The 16,919-nt window shown below is 40.4% G+C and overlaps 1 protein-coding gene across 2 annotated transcripts in view; it reads right to left on the bottom strand.

The window, feature by feature from the left end:
• Positions 1-16,919, bottom strand: part of smpd3 (sphingomyelin phosphodiesterase 3) — a 69,619-nt gene that overhangs the window by 31,402 nt on the left and 21,298 nt on the right. For both annotated transcript variants that reach the window (XM_042413009.1, XM_042413010.1), the window contains exons 2-4: positions 4,552-5,259; positions 3,092-3,337; positions 2,033-2,990 (exon numbers count right to left, since the gene is read on the bottom strand). In XM_042413009.1, coding sequence (XP_042268943.1) covers positions 2,033-2,990; positions 3,092-3,337; positions 4,552-4,853 — 1,506 coding nt within the window. In that variant the 5' untranslated portion in view covers positions 4,854-5,259. The remainder of the gene's footprint in view (positions 1-2,032; positions 2,991-3,091; positions 3,338-4,551; positions 5,260-16,919) is intronic.

The following is a 16,919-nucleotide window of genomic DNA, read 5'->3' on the forward strand; positions in this document are numbered from 1 at the left end:
TGAGGTTGACATTTGTGGTTTTAAGTGAAATGTCTCAACAACTATTGAATGGACTGTCATGAAGTTTGGTTCCTAACAACAGTCATCTAGTGCCATCATCATGTCTTAAATTTTGTCCAAACCCTACATTTTTGACCAAGTACTTGCAAAACCCGTGACTCTCCCATTAGCCTCAGCAGTACCTTGTGTTAAGTGCTAATTATCTAGTTTTAGCATGCCAGCATTCTAAAGGAAGATGGTGAAAATGGTAAACATATATTTGCTAAACATCAGCAGGTTAACATTATATTGTCATTGTGTGCATGTTATCATACTGGCATTAGCATTTAGCTACGGCTGTGCCTAAGTACAGCCTCACAGAGCTGCTAGCATGGCTGTAGACTAGTCTTGTTATATATCTAATAAAGAGTCCAACATTCCTTCTTCTGTGGAGTAACAACTATTGTTCACAATGTGTTGTGAGCAGTATTTTTAGGGGGGCGGGACAAGTACCTATACATGAAAGTGTAAAGTGCAAACTGTGTGTTAAATGCCACAAGAGAATGGAGAATCTGAGAAAAGCCAGTTGATGGATATGAATGCATGCAATTGTAAAAGTCCTGTCTGCACCCAGCATGAGTCTTTTGGTATCTCTGTTGCATTGTAATGGGTACACCTAAAATGTTGATTAAATTATAACACAGCTTTTAAAATCAATATAACTCCCTCTGAATAAATAGCTTTTTAAACTTTTCAGCTCATTTCTTACCTAACTTGATGCTAAAGGCCCTGGAAACACAAGGCAACATGTATTTTTTTGTTTCTCCCCACAACTATGGGAGAGGTGAAAGGTTGTGAGTTTGCTGTAATTATCTTGGCATGTGCACTCATCACAATGCTGAATGTGTTATACTTGAATGGATGTGGGTGAAAGTGAGTGTGTTTAAGTGCTGTCTGCAATCTGCAGGTTCTCCATCACAGCAACACTGTGACAAAAGAGCAGCAAACATGCTGAGTGGAATTAATCACATGAGGGCATCAAATGGGTTATGAGATAGAGAAGATAGAGGGCTATGCTATCTGTCTGATGCTATCTGTCTATCCCAGTTCTTACGGTAAAAGAGAATCAGAAGAGGAAAACTAAACTCGGTTGATGTTGAACTGTTTTGCAATATGATGCCTTTGCCATACTATGGTTATCTACAGTAATTAATACAGACAGCTTGAGGGTCATTTCAACTTTCACACTCACCCTTTTTCACAAATGTATAAAAACTTAATTTAGTATAAATAGACTTATGGGGCAGATTCAATTACTGCCTTGCCAAAGTTAACAGATAGTGGCGTGAGAGATGACCAGATTAGCTTTCGGCTGAAACGGCACCAAGCACCAAGCAGCGATCAGAGCACAGCCACATTTCTGCTGCAGGAAAAGCATAAAATTAGGCCCTCAGTGACATTTAGTTCTAATTCAGCTCAGTTTGAAATGAGATGAAATGAGAAAAAAGGAAGATTTGCCTGTTACTTCCGCAATGTGAACAGAAAGAGGAAAAATACAGTGAGGAGATGATTCAAGTTGCGCAATGCTTTTGACTAAAAATTATTGTCCTGCAGTCTTGTCAAGGCCTCCTAAAAGTCACCCTGTCTAAATATAAACTGAGTTATTAGTTATGACATTTTTTTAAACTGGTCTTTACACTGACCTTTTAGCAAAAACAACTCTGAAACTAATTTGTGAAACCAAGAAAAAAATGACAAGGTTGTCTCTGTCAAAACTTTAAAATGAAGTTGTCCAAAGACTAATCAGAATTTTCTATCAAGTTATTTAAATTGATTGAAAACGTTACAGAGCTTCAGGGAACCTCTGTGAGCTTCTGGGAAAAAAGTAATTTCTTTTTTTTTTCTTTTTTCTTTCTCTTTCCTGATTGTGTAGCAGCCATCCTTTAAATATGACTAGAATCTCACATTGACTGAGAGCATTCCAATCTGTGCATCAGTATGATGAAAACACAGGTGGATAAGAAACAAAAGAAAGCAAAGTAAAACGTCTGACCTTGGCAAACAGCACTCCCTTGGCTGCCAGTGCGTCCTCCCCTCTCCCGTTGGGGTAGCACTCGTAGCGCACATCCAGGATTGGATAGCGGCTGGCCAGCATCAGTCCACTGTTCAGGAATTTGAACCTGGAGCAGCAGCCTTTCCAGCCGTACCGCCCAACATCACTCAGCACGTAGGGGAAGTAGCGATGCAACTGACGCCGCAGTCTAGTCGTCGATCCATGGTCAAACACTTCCTGTAGTGCCAGGAAATCCAAGTTGGCAGGGAAAAAGGCAGAGATCTCATGGTCGAATGTCTCGTCTCCGTGGCGGCGTTTCCGTCCTGGGCGCTTAAAGATTGACGTGCGTGGAACGTGAGAGAGGGTGTTGTTGGAGGATATCATTCCACCGCTGTCACCTCCATGGTAACGAGTGAGGGACTCCCTCGAGGCAGTCATGCTGCCCGTGTCTCCCCCTGCCTGCTCCCCGGGCCGATGGTTCCCTTTCTCGGCCTCCTCTTCCTGGGGGTCTGGCTCTGGGGCACTGATGCTGATTTGAACTCCTGAGGTGTGAAGTGGACAGTCTGGGGAGGGTTTTGGCTGGGTCCCTTCCCCATGCATGGGGCAGTCATGATGGCCGGGGCCACTCTGTGGCCCTGTGGAATGCATGGGGCAGTCTGGAGCCTCCCCTGAGGTGTGAACGGGACAGTCTGAGCTGTTGTTAGCCCCTGTGGTGTGGAGGGGGCAGTCTGCTGTAGTGTCTGCTCCATCTGAGTGAAGAGGGCATTCAGAGGACCCCTGGTCTCCTGTAGTAGGGTGAACGGGGCAGTTGGTGGCACCTGAGGGGTGAATTGGGCACTCGGTGAGGGCCTCAGTTTCAGTGTCAGCTGGGCCATTGGTGGTGTGTGTTTGGTCTGGACGATGGTCAAGAGAGGAGGTACGGCGGAAACCTGTGGCCAGGCTGCTGAAAGATGCCGCACTGATGAATGGAAGACAAAGAAGGAGACAATTTGATTTTTGTTTAAGACAAAAATAAATGTGTTTTCTTGTGCTACTAAATCTTGAGGATGCGCTCCCTACCTGATGGAAGTGTTGGTAGGTGAGTCAATGTAGATTTTTATCTGAGGCCGACTGGCACCATTGCGGATCCTCTTCCCCACCTCGCAAGCTCTCCTGTGGGTGTCTGACAGGTTGTTGAACCTGGCCAGGGAGTCAGGCAGCAGGCAAACGTTGGCACTGCTAAAACAGAAGCTCCTGCCCTGGGGCCTCCATTCCCCGATACCCCCCGGCCCTGCCTGGCCCTGCTCAGCCTCGTGCTTGTCTGGTCTGGACAAGGTGAGTAAAGAAAATACCATATCATTTTAAGCAGTCCTCCTGTTTCTTTGATCTATGGTAGCCTCTCTGTGACATAGGTATGATGGTGTTGTACCCAGCCTTAGTAGTTCACATTTAAAGTACAGGCTGAAAAGTGAGTTTTGAAAGCCTGAAATGTCAGCATGCAGTGACCTGACCAATAATAGTCAGGTAAAGTTCTGACAAGTTCTATCAACCACCCACAGATACTGTAAAGGTAGATTATAATTATGTTGTTAAATGGGGCAGAAACATTTTAATAACTTTCCTGTTTAAAGCAAGACTGGCAGTCTCACTTTTGAGATATTGTCAGCACTTGCAATACTTTTTCAAATTTATCTTTTTCTTTTATTGTATATTGCACATATCACCACAATAATTTATCTTTATTTCATTTTTCCCAGCTCTATCCTCTTACTGCTTCTTGATCCTGCTCTCTACTGACTCACTGCACTTTGACCTTACATTATGAAAAAAGGTAGTACCCGAAAAATTCAATGAACCATTACCACATTAATGTTGGGCAGCAGCATAATTATTGGAGACCAACATAGGTAACAAAAGCAATGTCTGTTACATTTTACATTGTGTGCCTCTAGGAAATCTGCAGAATTACTGGAAGACAGTGCTGTTCTTCCACAGAAAACAGAGCTAATACAATATTTCAAAGTTGGTGGTCATGGCGGGTAGCCACTTGGGTGGGTGTTTGGATAACTAAACACCCACTGAGAACACACCGAGCCTGGCAGCTGGAAGCCAGACGAGTAAGCAAACTATTTACAGTAGATAATGACTCCATTTTCTGCCTCTCGAAATCTCCAAACCTGGTGAATAACTGGTACAGCAGATATAAAATGAAGCATGACTCTGCAACTGCATGGTCTATTTTTCACCTCAAATTGATTCAGAAACCCATTTTGATGCATAGTTTAGGAGAAACAATGAAACTGACAACTGTCAAACACCTTGGGAGTCATAGTTAATGTCTCTCCTGATGTTTTTATGTGCAGGCTTATTTTATTTCTTCAAAGAACCAAATATTTTCTAATGTGGTTGCTCATCTTTTATACTGATGATACAATCATGAGGGTTACATGTACATTCAAAGCATGAGAACGTGTGACCAGTTTGTTTGAACTTAGAGTACCAAGGCATTCCAAGTGTCAATAATATAAAAAAGTGGCTACCTGGAGTAGGTGTACAGGTAAGGCTGGCGGATGGCCTGCAGAGGAGCCCAGATGATGAAGCCCAGCAGCGCAAAAGGCAGGGAAGCGAGGAGGAGGAGCAGGTAAAGGGGTGCGGCGATCAGGACACACAGGGTGAGGAAGGAGCATGGGTCCTGGGAACGCTGACGCTTCTCCAGTGAGGTCGCCACGCAGGAGGCCAGGAGTCGGTCCAGGAGCCAGTAGCTGGGGAACACCAGGCTCCATGATAAGCCATCCAGGAAGTGCAGACAGGCACTGGAGTAAGGGGTGATGTGGAGGACCATCTCTTTCCCTCTTTCTCTCTCTTTCTTCCTCTCTGTCACTTTCTCCTCACCTCGCACACTGTCCACACCCACATGCACTCTTTAAACAAGCAAGCACAAATCTGTTCCAGAGATTACATAAACTGAAATGAATAAAAAATAAACCAGACTCAAACGTAGACCCTCCCCCCGCCTTGGAGAAAGGTACACTACATGGTTTGGGTGATTTTTATCTTCACAGGCAAGCTTGTCCCAGTTTCACTACCCCTCCCTCAGCAAATACACCCTCTACAGGAGGGGTCAAATAGTGCAGTCTGGAGGTAAGGGCTTGCCATTATGAGAGCTTTTCCTTGATGACGGATCTATGATTGCAAGGGCTCCAACCTCGGAAGGGGGCGGCCATTAAACATCACCGTTTCCTCAGGACCTGGAGAGTGTGAGCAGGTCGATAGAAGAATAGAAGAAGGAAATAGGTTGGGGGAGAGAGGGGGGAGGAGAAAGTGGCAGGGGATCAGTGATTGACTTGCTCTAATGTTAGCATGCTGTGAGCAAAATGAACATCATACATTTTCCCAATGTTTGTAAATGCATAAGGGTAGAAATATACGTTCCTACAGATATTTAGTCTTGATACAGGAGTTATGTGTAAATGCATGTGAGTGAGTAGATTTATATTAGATTAGATTTTTTTTTCACACTTAAGAAAAATAATTATATTATATTGGATCTGTGTAATAAAACTAGTATTCATATTCTATAGCATACTGATACACATTGTTTGACAACATGTTCATTAAATTATATCACTATATCTAAAGCTAATGCTACTCCACCACAGTATGCTCCCACTGCCATTTTAATTAGTTACCTTTTAGTTAGTTACCTTTTTTAATAGGAAATGGGTTGTGGAAACAGTTCCTCGAAATACATGTAATAAATGAAGTATGCAAGTAATGGATGCCAATATGAAACTAACCATTACTGTTAAAAAGATATTACTTTCTTCCTGCCCACAGATGACTTAACAAGAAATTACAGTTCTTGAACACTTCTCAACCGACTGTTATAACAGCACAGGTCAGAGTGGGAAGAGAATCAATTCCACCCGCATGAATAAATGATGAATAGATTAATTCATTCATGTCAACAGCTGGGGGTTTAGGAAGAGACAATGAATGTAACCTCAGTGTAACCTCGTATACCCCACAGGGACCACCAGAGCAACAGCACAACAACCCTAAGCTTTTAGGTTACGACAGTGTCACATCTATAGCACGACAAAATGACTCCATAATCCATCAAACCACACCACTGAAACTCACCCACCATATATGGTGCTAACACATGTGACATGCACATTGCATATTGAAACATGCAGTAGGTAAAGGCAGTGCCTCCAGGTGTAAAAACTGTCTCATATGATTGTTTTAAATTAATTATTCCTCCAACTGACTCATAGATGTAATGAAACCTGTAAATAGAACTGTAAGATTACACTTGTATATTTGATTATTAGCCAGCAATCACTATTATTTTACTCCCACTTTTTACTCTATAACCACACCTACACATTATCCCAATAAAAAGAAAACAGGACATAGCTGACACATGGTCTGTCATGCATTCATTTTACATCCAGGGTCTGTTCTTTATCTTTTCAAGATAGAACACTTATCAACAAAACAACACGATATGAGCCTTTTTTTCATAACAGTCTGCTATTTTCTGCCAAAATGAGACGCTTTTGTTAGACAGGCTTATCCTCTTAATAGCACATCTCTATCAGAATTACAATAATCACTGTCTCCTCCTCCTCCCTTGTTATCTTCTGTACTGTCAAAACCTTTGTGTACAGTAATGATTCATATTATGACAGAACAGCTGCTTGTTTAGTAAGATGACTGACTTTCCGCCTGCTCTTGATCAACATCCTAGTGTGTTAACTGACTGGTTGACCGGGTGAGAGATGAGGAGGTGACTTAGTGACTCACCAGTAGGCCGGACTGGCAGGATTACTGTGCTTCCAGCTGACTGACTGATGAAAGACTGTCTTACTGTCTGGACAGCTTACTGACTTGATGTATGATTGTCTGACAGATTTGCAGGTCGACAGACAACACTTTTAACTGGGTAAATGCAGCCCCGTGGCAGTCTTTAATGTTTTGAATGGAACTGAAAATATGACCTGTGGTTACTGAATATTAAAGACAGTGAATATAAATATGATGGTGATTGGTAAATGCACAGTTTAACCCACTTATTGATGAAATTCTGGTATCCATTTTACATTAACAGGCAGGGAGGGGACTGAGCAGGCAGACAGAAAATCAGTGAATTAATGAAAGGATGCAAACAGAAGGCTTAATAAAAAGTGATGTGTGGATTACATAAACGCTAATCCACACAAATTCACTCATAGCTCTGCTGCCTGGCATTTAAGATGTAATTTGCAACCTTTCCTCATTAACATGAGCTATTTATGGATCACGGTTTTGGGTTAAACCAAAAATACATGGGTATTTCAAAAGAAACAGTTTAGAATCATTTTTCATTTGGATTGTCTTTGGTCTTTCAAAAAGTTGGTGTTTTTTCTGCTGCCAGAAGACACTTTTCACTGCAATTAACAGTAAACAAGGTTATCTGATGATGAGAACAGCTTGTAAAATGCATCCAATAATAGAAAATGAACAGAAAATGAAGAGAAAAAACATCATTGAGATATTAATTACACTGCAGATCAGTATTTTAAAGTAGTACAAAAAGAAAATAAAAGGTGCAAATGATTATTTTATCATTTCATTATTCATGTTATGTCTTTGTATATTTACTTATTTTTATTTTAAGTACAGATAAATTCTTGGATTGTTGAAAAATGAAAACTGAAGATATACTATATTGTTTGTCAAGAAAGCTTCAGTCAAGGTCCATATTTTTTTTTTTTTTTTTTTTTTTAGAGCTTTCCACTGCTTCTCATGGTCAGTGGATGTAAGTGGGCCTTGAGTTGAAGGAACAGTTAAAAATTGTGAGTAATTCTCTCATTTACTTTTTTTCTGACAGTTAGATGAGAATATAGATACCACTCTCATGTATGTTCAGTACATATTAAGCCAACACCAGCAGGTGTTTAGCTTAGCTTAGCATAAATACTTGAAACGGGGGAAACAGTAAGTTTGACTATGTCCAAAGGAAGAAGTCACTGCACCCAACCAAGAAATAGTTCCAGCGCGTAACTCTCCATAAAACCATAACTTTTTGTTTTTACTTTGTTCTTTGTACAGATTAAACTAAGAAAATACAGTGTGTTACTTTACAGGTGCTGGTAGGCACATTTTGTTACTTTTGGACAGTGCCTTTACTTACACATAGTTAAGCTAAGCTAAGCTAATTGACTTCTGGCTCTAGCTTCATTTTTATTGTACAGTCATAAGAGTGATATTGATCTTCTAATCTAACTCTTGGCAAGAAAACAAATACGTGTAATATCCAAACAATTTTTTAAGATTTCCTTGTCTCTCCAATGTCAAGAATTAACTTTCAGGCTTTAGGTGTATTCTCTAGATATATTTTAAATATCAACAAAGGAGAAAAGCAAAAAAACAGCGTGATTAACTAAAATATCAGCACCGTTTAAATAACTAAATGATTGCAGATTGGCTACATTTCCCATCTTTCTTGGATGCCATTTGAAGGTAAACAGCTCGCCAAGATGATTGACAAGTAATGGAGGGTGAAGCTGGTTAACTGAGAGGGGAGAGAATCTTTAAGTGCAGTACAGGCTTGTGCTCATGTTATCTGTCTTTTATGATACTGTGTTAAATCCCATGACCCACAAACCATAAAGGCTTTCACTTTTCCACAAGACTATTTTCCTCAGATCCTGTTAAGAATTTTATTTTTGGAATAGCAGACGCCATCAACAACCAAACCCAGAAAAACACCCATCAATCACAGTTGATATATCAGCAAGCACAAACTGTCACACTTGGCCTTATCAGGGGAAACGCAGCAGTGCATAATTCATACCAAAACACACAGGCTTATAGGGAGAGATGGAAATACACAGTGACGGCACAAAATCCAAGAGAATGTCAGCCGACATTTTAGTGGCAAACACACATAGTCATGGACAGACACGCCAAGCAGGCAGAAAACTGATTTAACATGCATACATGCACACATACATACTGCACATATACATACATGCGGACTTAAATGGAGAATATTTTATTGTGCTGCAGTGCTGAGGAGCTGGAATCTCTGCTAATTAGAGTGAGTGTTGTTTATTTCTGAAATCTTGCTGCCACCGATGTTTCACCAGAGGAACAATGTCGACTAATGGAGACAAACATGTTTCTGTACCTCTATCTCCTGTTCAGGAAGTGTACAATTTCAGCTGTCTCCTCTGTGTGTGCTTCACTTTCTCTTCAACATAATGTTGACAACCCAGTCTCACATCAAAGTGTGTAATAGCTATGTTGGTCCACAGCACAAAACGTATTAGTTTCACAATAACGGCTCTAAAATTGTGAGATGCCTTTTTTTTAGCCTATTCTTTTCTATTGGCCTGCGTCCATGTCACGTGTCAAGTTTATATCTGCTCAAAAAAAAAGACATTCCTTTTAATCTCAGTGGAAAATGCAATATTTTAATATAGTTTAGACATTAAAATGTGTTTTCATGACATTTCTAGTGAGAAATGTGCATTTTATTTTCATAACGTTCGTTCAATGATGTATATGATGTTTAGCTTGTCAGTTATTATGAAGATTTTTTCAGGCTTTTTATGGTTGCTATGGATGCTGCTATTGCTGAAACTGCGTAATTGCATGTTGTTTGAATCATTGTCTTTGCGTTGTGTAGTTATCTGAGCTGTTTTGTTATTTGTGTTATTTTATGTAACTATTTGATGATGTTCTTTCAATAAAAAATGTAGATTTTAGAGCACTCCAGGGATGAACTGAATCCAGAATTTGAAGCCTTGCAATCGGCTGACCAGAGGACCCGCTCGGAAGTGTTTTCCTCAGTGTCACCATGTTAAGGTTTTCTTTTAATGATATCTGTAACATTTCTCAACACAAAAACACGAAAGTGTTCTTGATAACTCAACAATACGATAGGTTAATTTTTAAGGCCATCAGTTTGAACCATTTCTCCTTTGATTCTGAGAAATAAAGTTATATCTGAAATAAACCAACATCTTTACTTTTTCTAAACATAGATCATATAGATGCAGTGTAATTACTAGTTCAGCTGTACTATTCAGTAGATATATCTTTTTAGATTTTGTTTGTATACATGCTATGGTTGATAAATAATAATGTTTTATTGGATTTTAAAAGATTGTTGACTATCAGGTCCCAATCTCTCAGGTCTGCACAGTAATACTTCGGCACTTCTAGTAGCTGGTGACCAGCAGAAACACTATGAAATATGATAATGAATTATTGGGAAATCTGGTAAACAAACCAGTGTTCGAGTGTAGTGAATTGTTAAAATCATACATTCAGTAGACCTGTAACCAAAATTACATTAGAGATGCCAAAGGACAAACTAATTAATTGTGAATATTTTTTCTGATATAGTTTTTCTATTGCCTGCTATTAATGAATCCCAAGAGAGCGTCCTGTTTTACATTACAGAGAGATGAAAACTCTCAGCTTGCCCAATATGAATACAATATGATGAGTGGTGCTTTAATCAAAGAGCAGTGTGGGAGTTTAACTCCTAATTAGACAAAAACAATGACACTTCAAAATTACCTTTCCCTCATTTACATACATATTGAACAATATGAATAGAATGAAACACAATGTCATATATGACACCATGTGGTAACAAAACAGATCAAATTCCTCCTTTTTTTATTGAGGAAATGGAGCTTTAACATTACGTTTCCACTCTTTTTACTTTTATTTTATAGAGGTAGTATGCATTAACATCCTACAGGGACCATGAACACACAATATGTATTGTCCTGTAGTATTGCAGTGAAGCATGGACTAAGTGCCTGATAGGACGCACACCTCACTGTACCGAGAAGCTCATTAGGACACACAGATCGACAACCAGGAAGTCAGTGATAAGTGACTATGCTAGCTTGGGAACTGTAGTTTGTGAAAGTTTTCCCATAGATCTGCTTCAGAGAATACCCCCTCAGCTCCAATCAATACTGTCTGTCTGGATAAACAGGAGAAAAACGGTGTGTGAGCGCTACTGCTTCACAGTGCATGTGTGTGTGTGTGTGTGTGTGTGTGTGTGTGTGTGTGTGTGTGTGACTGCATATGAGTACAGAGAGCCAAAAGGGTCATATTAGCACAATAATAGCATCTGTGTTTACTCTCTAAGCGTATTTGTGTGTGTATGATGTCTTTGCATGTGTACATTTTGTATAAGGCACAAATCATTGTGTGTATTCGTGGTGTGTGTTGTGTTTGTCAGTACAATGTAGAGCAGGGGCTAAATGGAGCATAACGGTGATCAATAGCCACCTTTTGTCAGGTAGGAGAGAGAATAGAGCATTGAGACACACACACACGCACACACACAGCCCAGAAATCTATGATGAGGGAATGGTGATAAGACAAATAAGACCATTTGTCAGAAACTAAAATAGTGCTGGAGTACACATCAGAGTAATTGCGTCCTCTCTGCATCTAATGCATCTTTTAATTTTCCTCACTGTCAGTCTTTTGTCTTCTTTCCTCATTGTCTTTGCCAAACTTATTCTCTTTCATTCTCTCTCTCTCTCTCACTCTCTCTCTGTCCTCTCCTCCTTCTTCTACTCTTTTCATTTCACTGCATGACCAGTATGTTATTCAGCAATTGCCACATGTACTGTACACACACAAACACACACATGCAAAGGCCGGTGATGTCACTCTGCTCTCAACATGCTCCGGGGAGCTCTGTTGTCATGGTGACCTAGTCACATACACTCTGCAACTGTACTAGTGTGGCTGCCTGTCAGTGTATAGAGAACACACACGGGCTCAGTCAGGACAGAGCTCTGGCTCTCACATACATGTTGAAATGTCTATATAATATAGTGGGACACACACGCTCACAAAGCGAGCATGTTTACAGCTACAGTGAAGCATGCTAGGTGTTTAGTTCATGTTTTATGCTCTAATCGGGGAGTGTACTTGAAAATTTGATCGAAATTTTCCAATCAATTAAGATTTGTGGTCCTGTCAATGGCTACACATTTCCATCAAAAACAAAGCAATCTGGGCTGAAATCAGGCCTGTGGGAACAGTGGGGCAGAATAACAACTCCCATGAGCACTCTGGTTTCTCAACTGGACTAGATAAACTGTCAAATTATTTATCATCAGCCAGAGAAGTGCCTGCAGCTAATTACCCTCAATATTTCACAACCGTATTATAGCTCGTCTCAGGAGGTTGTCTATACGTGTGTGTACGTGTATGTGTGCTATATACTCATACAGTATGTGCTCATGTTGGGTAAGACTGGAAACCACTAGCCAACACAATGTATTGCTGTTGGAAGTGTGTGTATGTTTTGTAATGTATTGAGTGGTTGAGTAGTTGTTTCTGACTCTTGGCTTGATCAGTGCTTGTGCAAAACACATTAGGAGCAAGACTCAGAGCTTTTTGCCAAAATGTAGTTTGAATGTCATTTTCATCAGTGCAAGACAATGTTGCACAAATGGTACACTTTTTTGGTAATTTACTAGCTCCAAGGTTGCCTGTTAGCAATGAAGTGGGTAAAGTGGTGCAGCTAAGGTTGTTTAAGCATATTAGGTTGTGCAATGCAATTTTGGTATTTGTTTTGGCATGAAATTGTGCTTGTCCTTCCACCTGCTCAGACCACTTCTTATATCAAAAACATAGAACAATGTCCATGTATTTCATTGGCAGATGTGCACACACAAGCTCTGCAAAAATAAAAAACACTTTGTGGTACGTCTTTTCATCTCTAAAATGATGTTGCACACAACTGCACTTAACCCTCAGAGACATGAGGGGGCGTCTGCGATCTCGGTTGACCTTACTGTCTTTCAGAGGCTGTAGCAGGCTCAGTTCAGGGAAGGGGGCTAAGTAACGCTCCAAAGTTAGGCTTCTATGGGTACCTACAAGTCTCCCCTTCACAGACATGCCCATGCCAATCCTGTATAGTTTTTTGCATGCAGTATACGTGTGTTATTTTTGCTAAAAATACTAATACTGAAAATGGTGTATTTGAATATTTCTGCACACTGGGGTCTCTAAACAGTGTTAGAATTGCATAAATTGGGTATGACTGGAAAGCTGAAACTGTTGTTAGTCCTCACAGTAGCTATTTCACTCAAGTGCGACCATTTTTTGTGATCTCTAGGATAATCACAGCCTCATGAAACTTTACAACCACAAACTAGAGACCTAAGGAATTCAGAGGATGTATGGCTTTCTGAGCAATTTCCAGAACAACCACCACCATCATCATCAGATCCAATCGTTGAAAAATGCAATTCTTACAGAAATCTCCAAATGTCAAAAGTTTTTGATACCAAATCACAGCATGACGTTTTCTATAGTGTTCCTCAAGGTCTTGGTCCTCAAAAATTGCTGTAACAACTTGTGAGATACATTTGAGCATGGGAATGGCCATCATATACTTGCATCATCATGTTCTAAGCCCTTATACACTCTAAATTTGAATAGGCGCCTAACCAAAACACAATTTATCTTTTTTTTTTTATTACAGATAGATTTATGACTAGAAAAACTTGACACACAGTCATCTCAAACTGCATCTCAAATTAATCTTCAGGTTCCCAACTTTCCCAGCGCCAGGATTGCACTTAAGCTTATGGTTACCAATCTTGCAAAACTTATTTGGTCACACCCACAAGCACTAGTGCCAGGAGTTTGTGCCAGTAATTCTATTTACGTCCATTTTCAGGAAACGAGAGGCCAAGGTCTGAATGGTTCATTGTTAGAGATTTAATATTCACACACTCAAATTAATTTACAGTATCTCCTACACTTTAAATATCCATGATTATCTTGAGCTAAGAGATCACACCCTCTTCTTCTGTCTCCGTCTCTCTGTCTCTTTCGTCAGTGTAATCGTGGTTGTATAACATGGTTAGTGGAAGCATATAATACCATCACTATGAGACACAATGTAATCAGTACGGTAATTCGATCAGGACCTGCTGCCACCTGCTCTTGAGCAACATTGCTTTCATGACAACAAATGAACTGGACAAGGCTGACTCACAGCAGGAGGGAACACACCAAGGTTTTAGTGAACTGGCAGGTTGTTTTGAAAATGCTGTGTTCATACAAATATTTATACAAAACATAATTTCAAACGAATTAATGGTGATTATTTTGATATATGGGAATAAATGTAAACCAGCAGCTGCTTGAAAGGCAGGACAATGTATCCAAAAGTCAGAGTTATGCTGTTGTTTAGGACAGATGTGGTAGTAATGTGGAGTATACATGATTCAGAGTAGATGGTCCTTCTGAGAAACATTATAGCTTTGAATCTAACCCTTGACATTTTGTTTCATGTCGCTCTCCCCTTCATCTCTCAGTCTGGCTCTCTGTCTCACTCTGCTACATTTACCGTCTCTCCTTCCTGTACATGATCTAATAAATTGCTCTGCAGAGCAGCACGGCATCACCTCTGGACTTTTACATAACACAAAGACTGCTATTAGAGCCTTTCTACCATTAACCTGCTTTTGATTTAGAGCCCACTGTGTCGTCATCTGAACATGGCAGCCACTATGATTTGTTAGTACAATAGCTGGTTCAGACCTGCCATGTGAATTATGCAGCAAATTCTGTGATATTTCTAAGATGCCCCTTACTGGGGCATACACAAATTTAATAACCCACTTTACTATCCATACTGTATATGTGTATGTATGTAGTTATGTAAAATGGCCCATTGAAACTGCACCCTGATGTTCCTGCTGTACTTGTCACAGCCTTTGACATTGTGAACCACCCAGTTCTCCCACCCTCCTTAGCTGACTTGTGCATCTCGGAACAGTGTTCCTGTGGTTTGAGTCCTACCTGATGGCAAGGAGAAGTGTAGAGGCATCACTTTCTTTCCACTGGGGTATCACAAGACTTGGTGCTTGGATCCCATCAATATACATCACTTTCCTTGGTCCTTATCCACTCACATGGTTTGTTTTACTATGCTGATGATACACAACTCTATTTTTCCTTCCCGCCCCCATTGACCCGGATCACAGCCTGTCTCACCAATATCTCAAAATGGACGATGGAATGCCAACTTCTACCCTGTTCTTCTAAGAATGAACTCCTGGAGATCTTAGCCAGTCCTTCTGTCCAGCACATGAGTATCCAGTGAAATCCAACGAAATCTGGGCCTTTTGATCAATGACCAACTTTCATTGAACACGTTGCATCTGTCACTTGGTCACTTCATGCTCTATAAAGTCAGAAAGATCTTACTCAAACTGGACTTCCTGGACAGTGTTTTATTTCTCACCTACAGCAACGTGCCCCAAAAACGCAAGGCTGTTTTGAACTCCTTCATGCAGGTTTATGCACCTTTTCATTCACTATGACCTGCAAATGAATTACAGCTAGTCCTACCATCACTGCAAGGTAATGATGGTTTGCTCCCTTGATTATCTAACTCAATTTGTTAGCTACCTCAATTCAATCAGCAGAATCCTTCACCGTCTTCACAAACTGCCTCAATACCTATCTCTTCTGAGACTGGCTTTTCACCTAACATACTCTCTCTTCCTCTATTGCCTCGTGTCTTACTTCATGCACCTGCAACCTGGTGGCACTTGTGTCACATGAAATGTGTAGCTCATTTGTACATCACCTTTGACAAAAACATTTGGCAAATGGATACATTTAAACATAATGTGCCAGTTGACAATCTTCATCTCAGTGCAAGGTAATAGCTAAGAGGTCATCTCAACTTCCTCAAAATGGTTTCAGTGTTGCTCTTTCATCGCCAATCATGTATGAAGGGCACCAGGACCTGACCTGGCTGCAAATCTCCTGCTAGCTCAGCTGAGGTGCTGTAACATCTTTAATTGGCCAGTGGAGCTTTACCTACCTGTTTTTAGGATGGCAAGACTAGTAATATACAGTATGTAACTTGTTCTACAGTATGAACACTGCATCCCATATTGTCTAGCTCTACAGGGGAACAAAGATCATTACTTACAGATTCAATATTTCATTTTAACCTATAAAACCCCTTTCTGTTCTATTATTTCTCACATCCCTCCCTCCCCATCCCAGATCTCTTTTTTTTCTTTTTCCTCTCTTTTCTCTCATTACAGGAACCACAAGGGAGAAATCACAGAGCCAGAGGTTGCCTGTCATTGTTCACCTGCCTTTGTTTTCTTTCTTATATCCTCAACCATATATTTCAATTGAAAAAAATGTCAAAATCATAAATGGCTTGGTCAAATTTTACAAATGCGGACATGTTTTTGTAAGGATGAGGAGATAAACTCCAAAAAAAAGCAAAGTCAGATAAATAATTATCTCACACTCTTTGTGCTTTGCTATTTCTATTCTCTGTCTGTCTGCCTGTCTGTCTGTCTGTTCACCACTAATTGCTGTCACAATAGGACAGGAAGGCAGTTTAAAAAGTGTTCTTCAAAGTAGAGTAAAGTACACAATGAGACTGCTCAATTACACTAACAAGAGTTCAAATGTCTTCCTTCCTGGCTTTCTACCAATCATTATCTATCTCCTCAGTCAAAGCGACCTGACCACTTGACCGCTATTAAAATACAATACAGTCCATTCAGACCTGCCCACTGCAAAGCACAGTCTTACATGCTACAGTCACATTCAGCGGATTATAACCGTGACTCACAATTACCCAACAGCCCTTTGGGCAGCCATCCATATGGGCTCAGAGGAGGCAGCAGTGGAGATCAATATGTGTGTCTGTGTGTGGCCTCTGCCCTCTGCATTTGCATGAATGTGTGACTGTGTGCAGAGCTGCTGTTGTGTTTGTCCTGTGTAATCCACAGCAGCCAGTTTGTAGTGGATCAATACCTCAGACTAATGGATGTCAGTGTAGCACCAGTCTGCTCAGTATTACATGACAGGACACGAG

The sequence above is a fragment of the Thunnus maccoyii genome, chromosome 5, assembly GCF_910596095.1.
Source record: "Thunnus maccoyii chromosome 5, fThuMac1.1, whole genome shotgun sequence".
NCBI lineage: Eukaryota > Metazoa > Chordata > Actinopteri > Scombriformes > Scombridae > Thunnus > Thunnus maccoyii.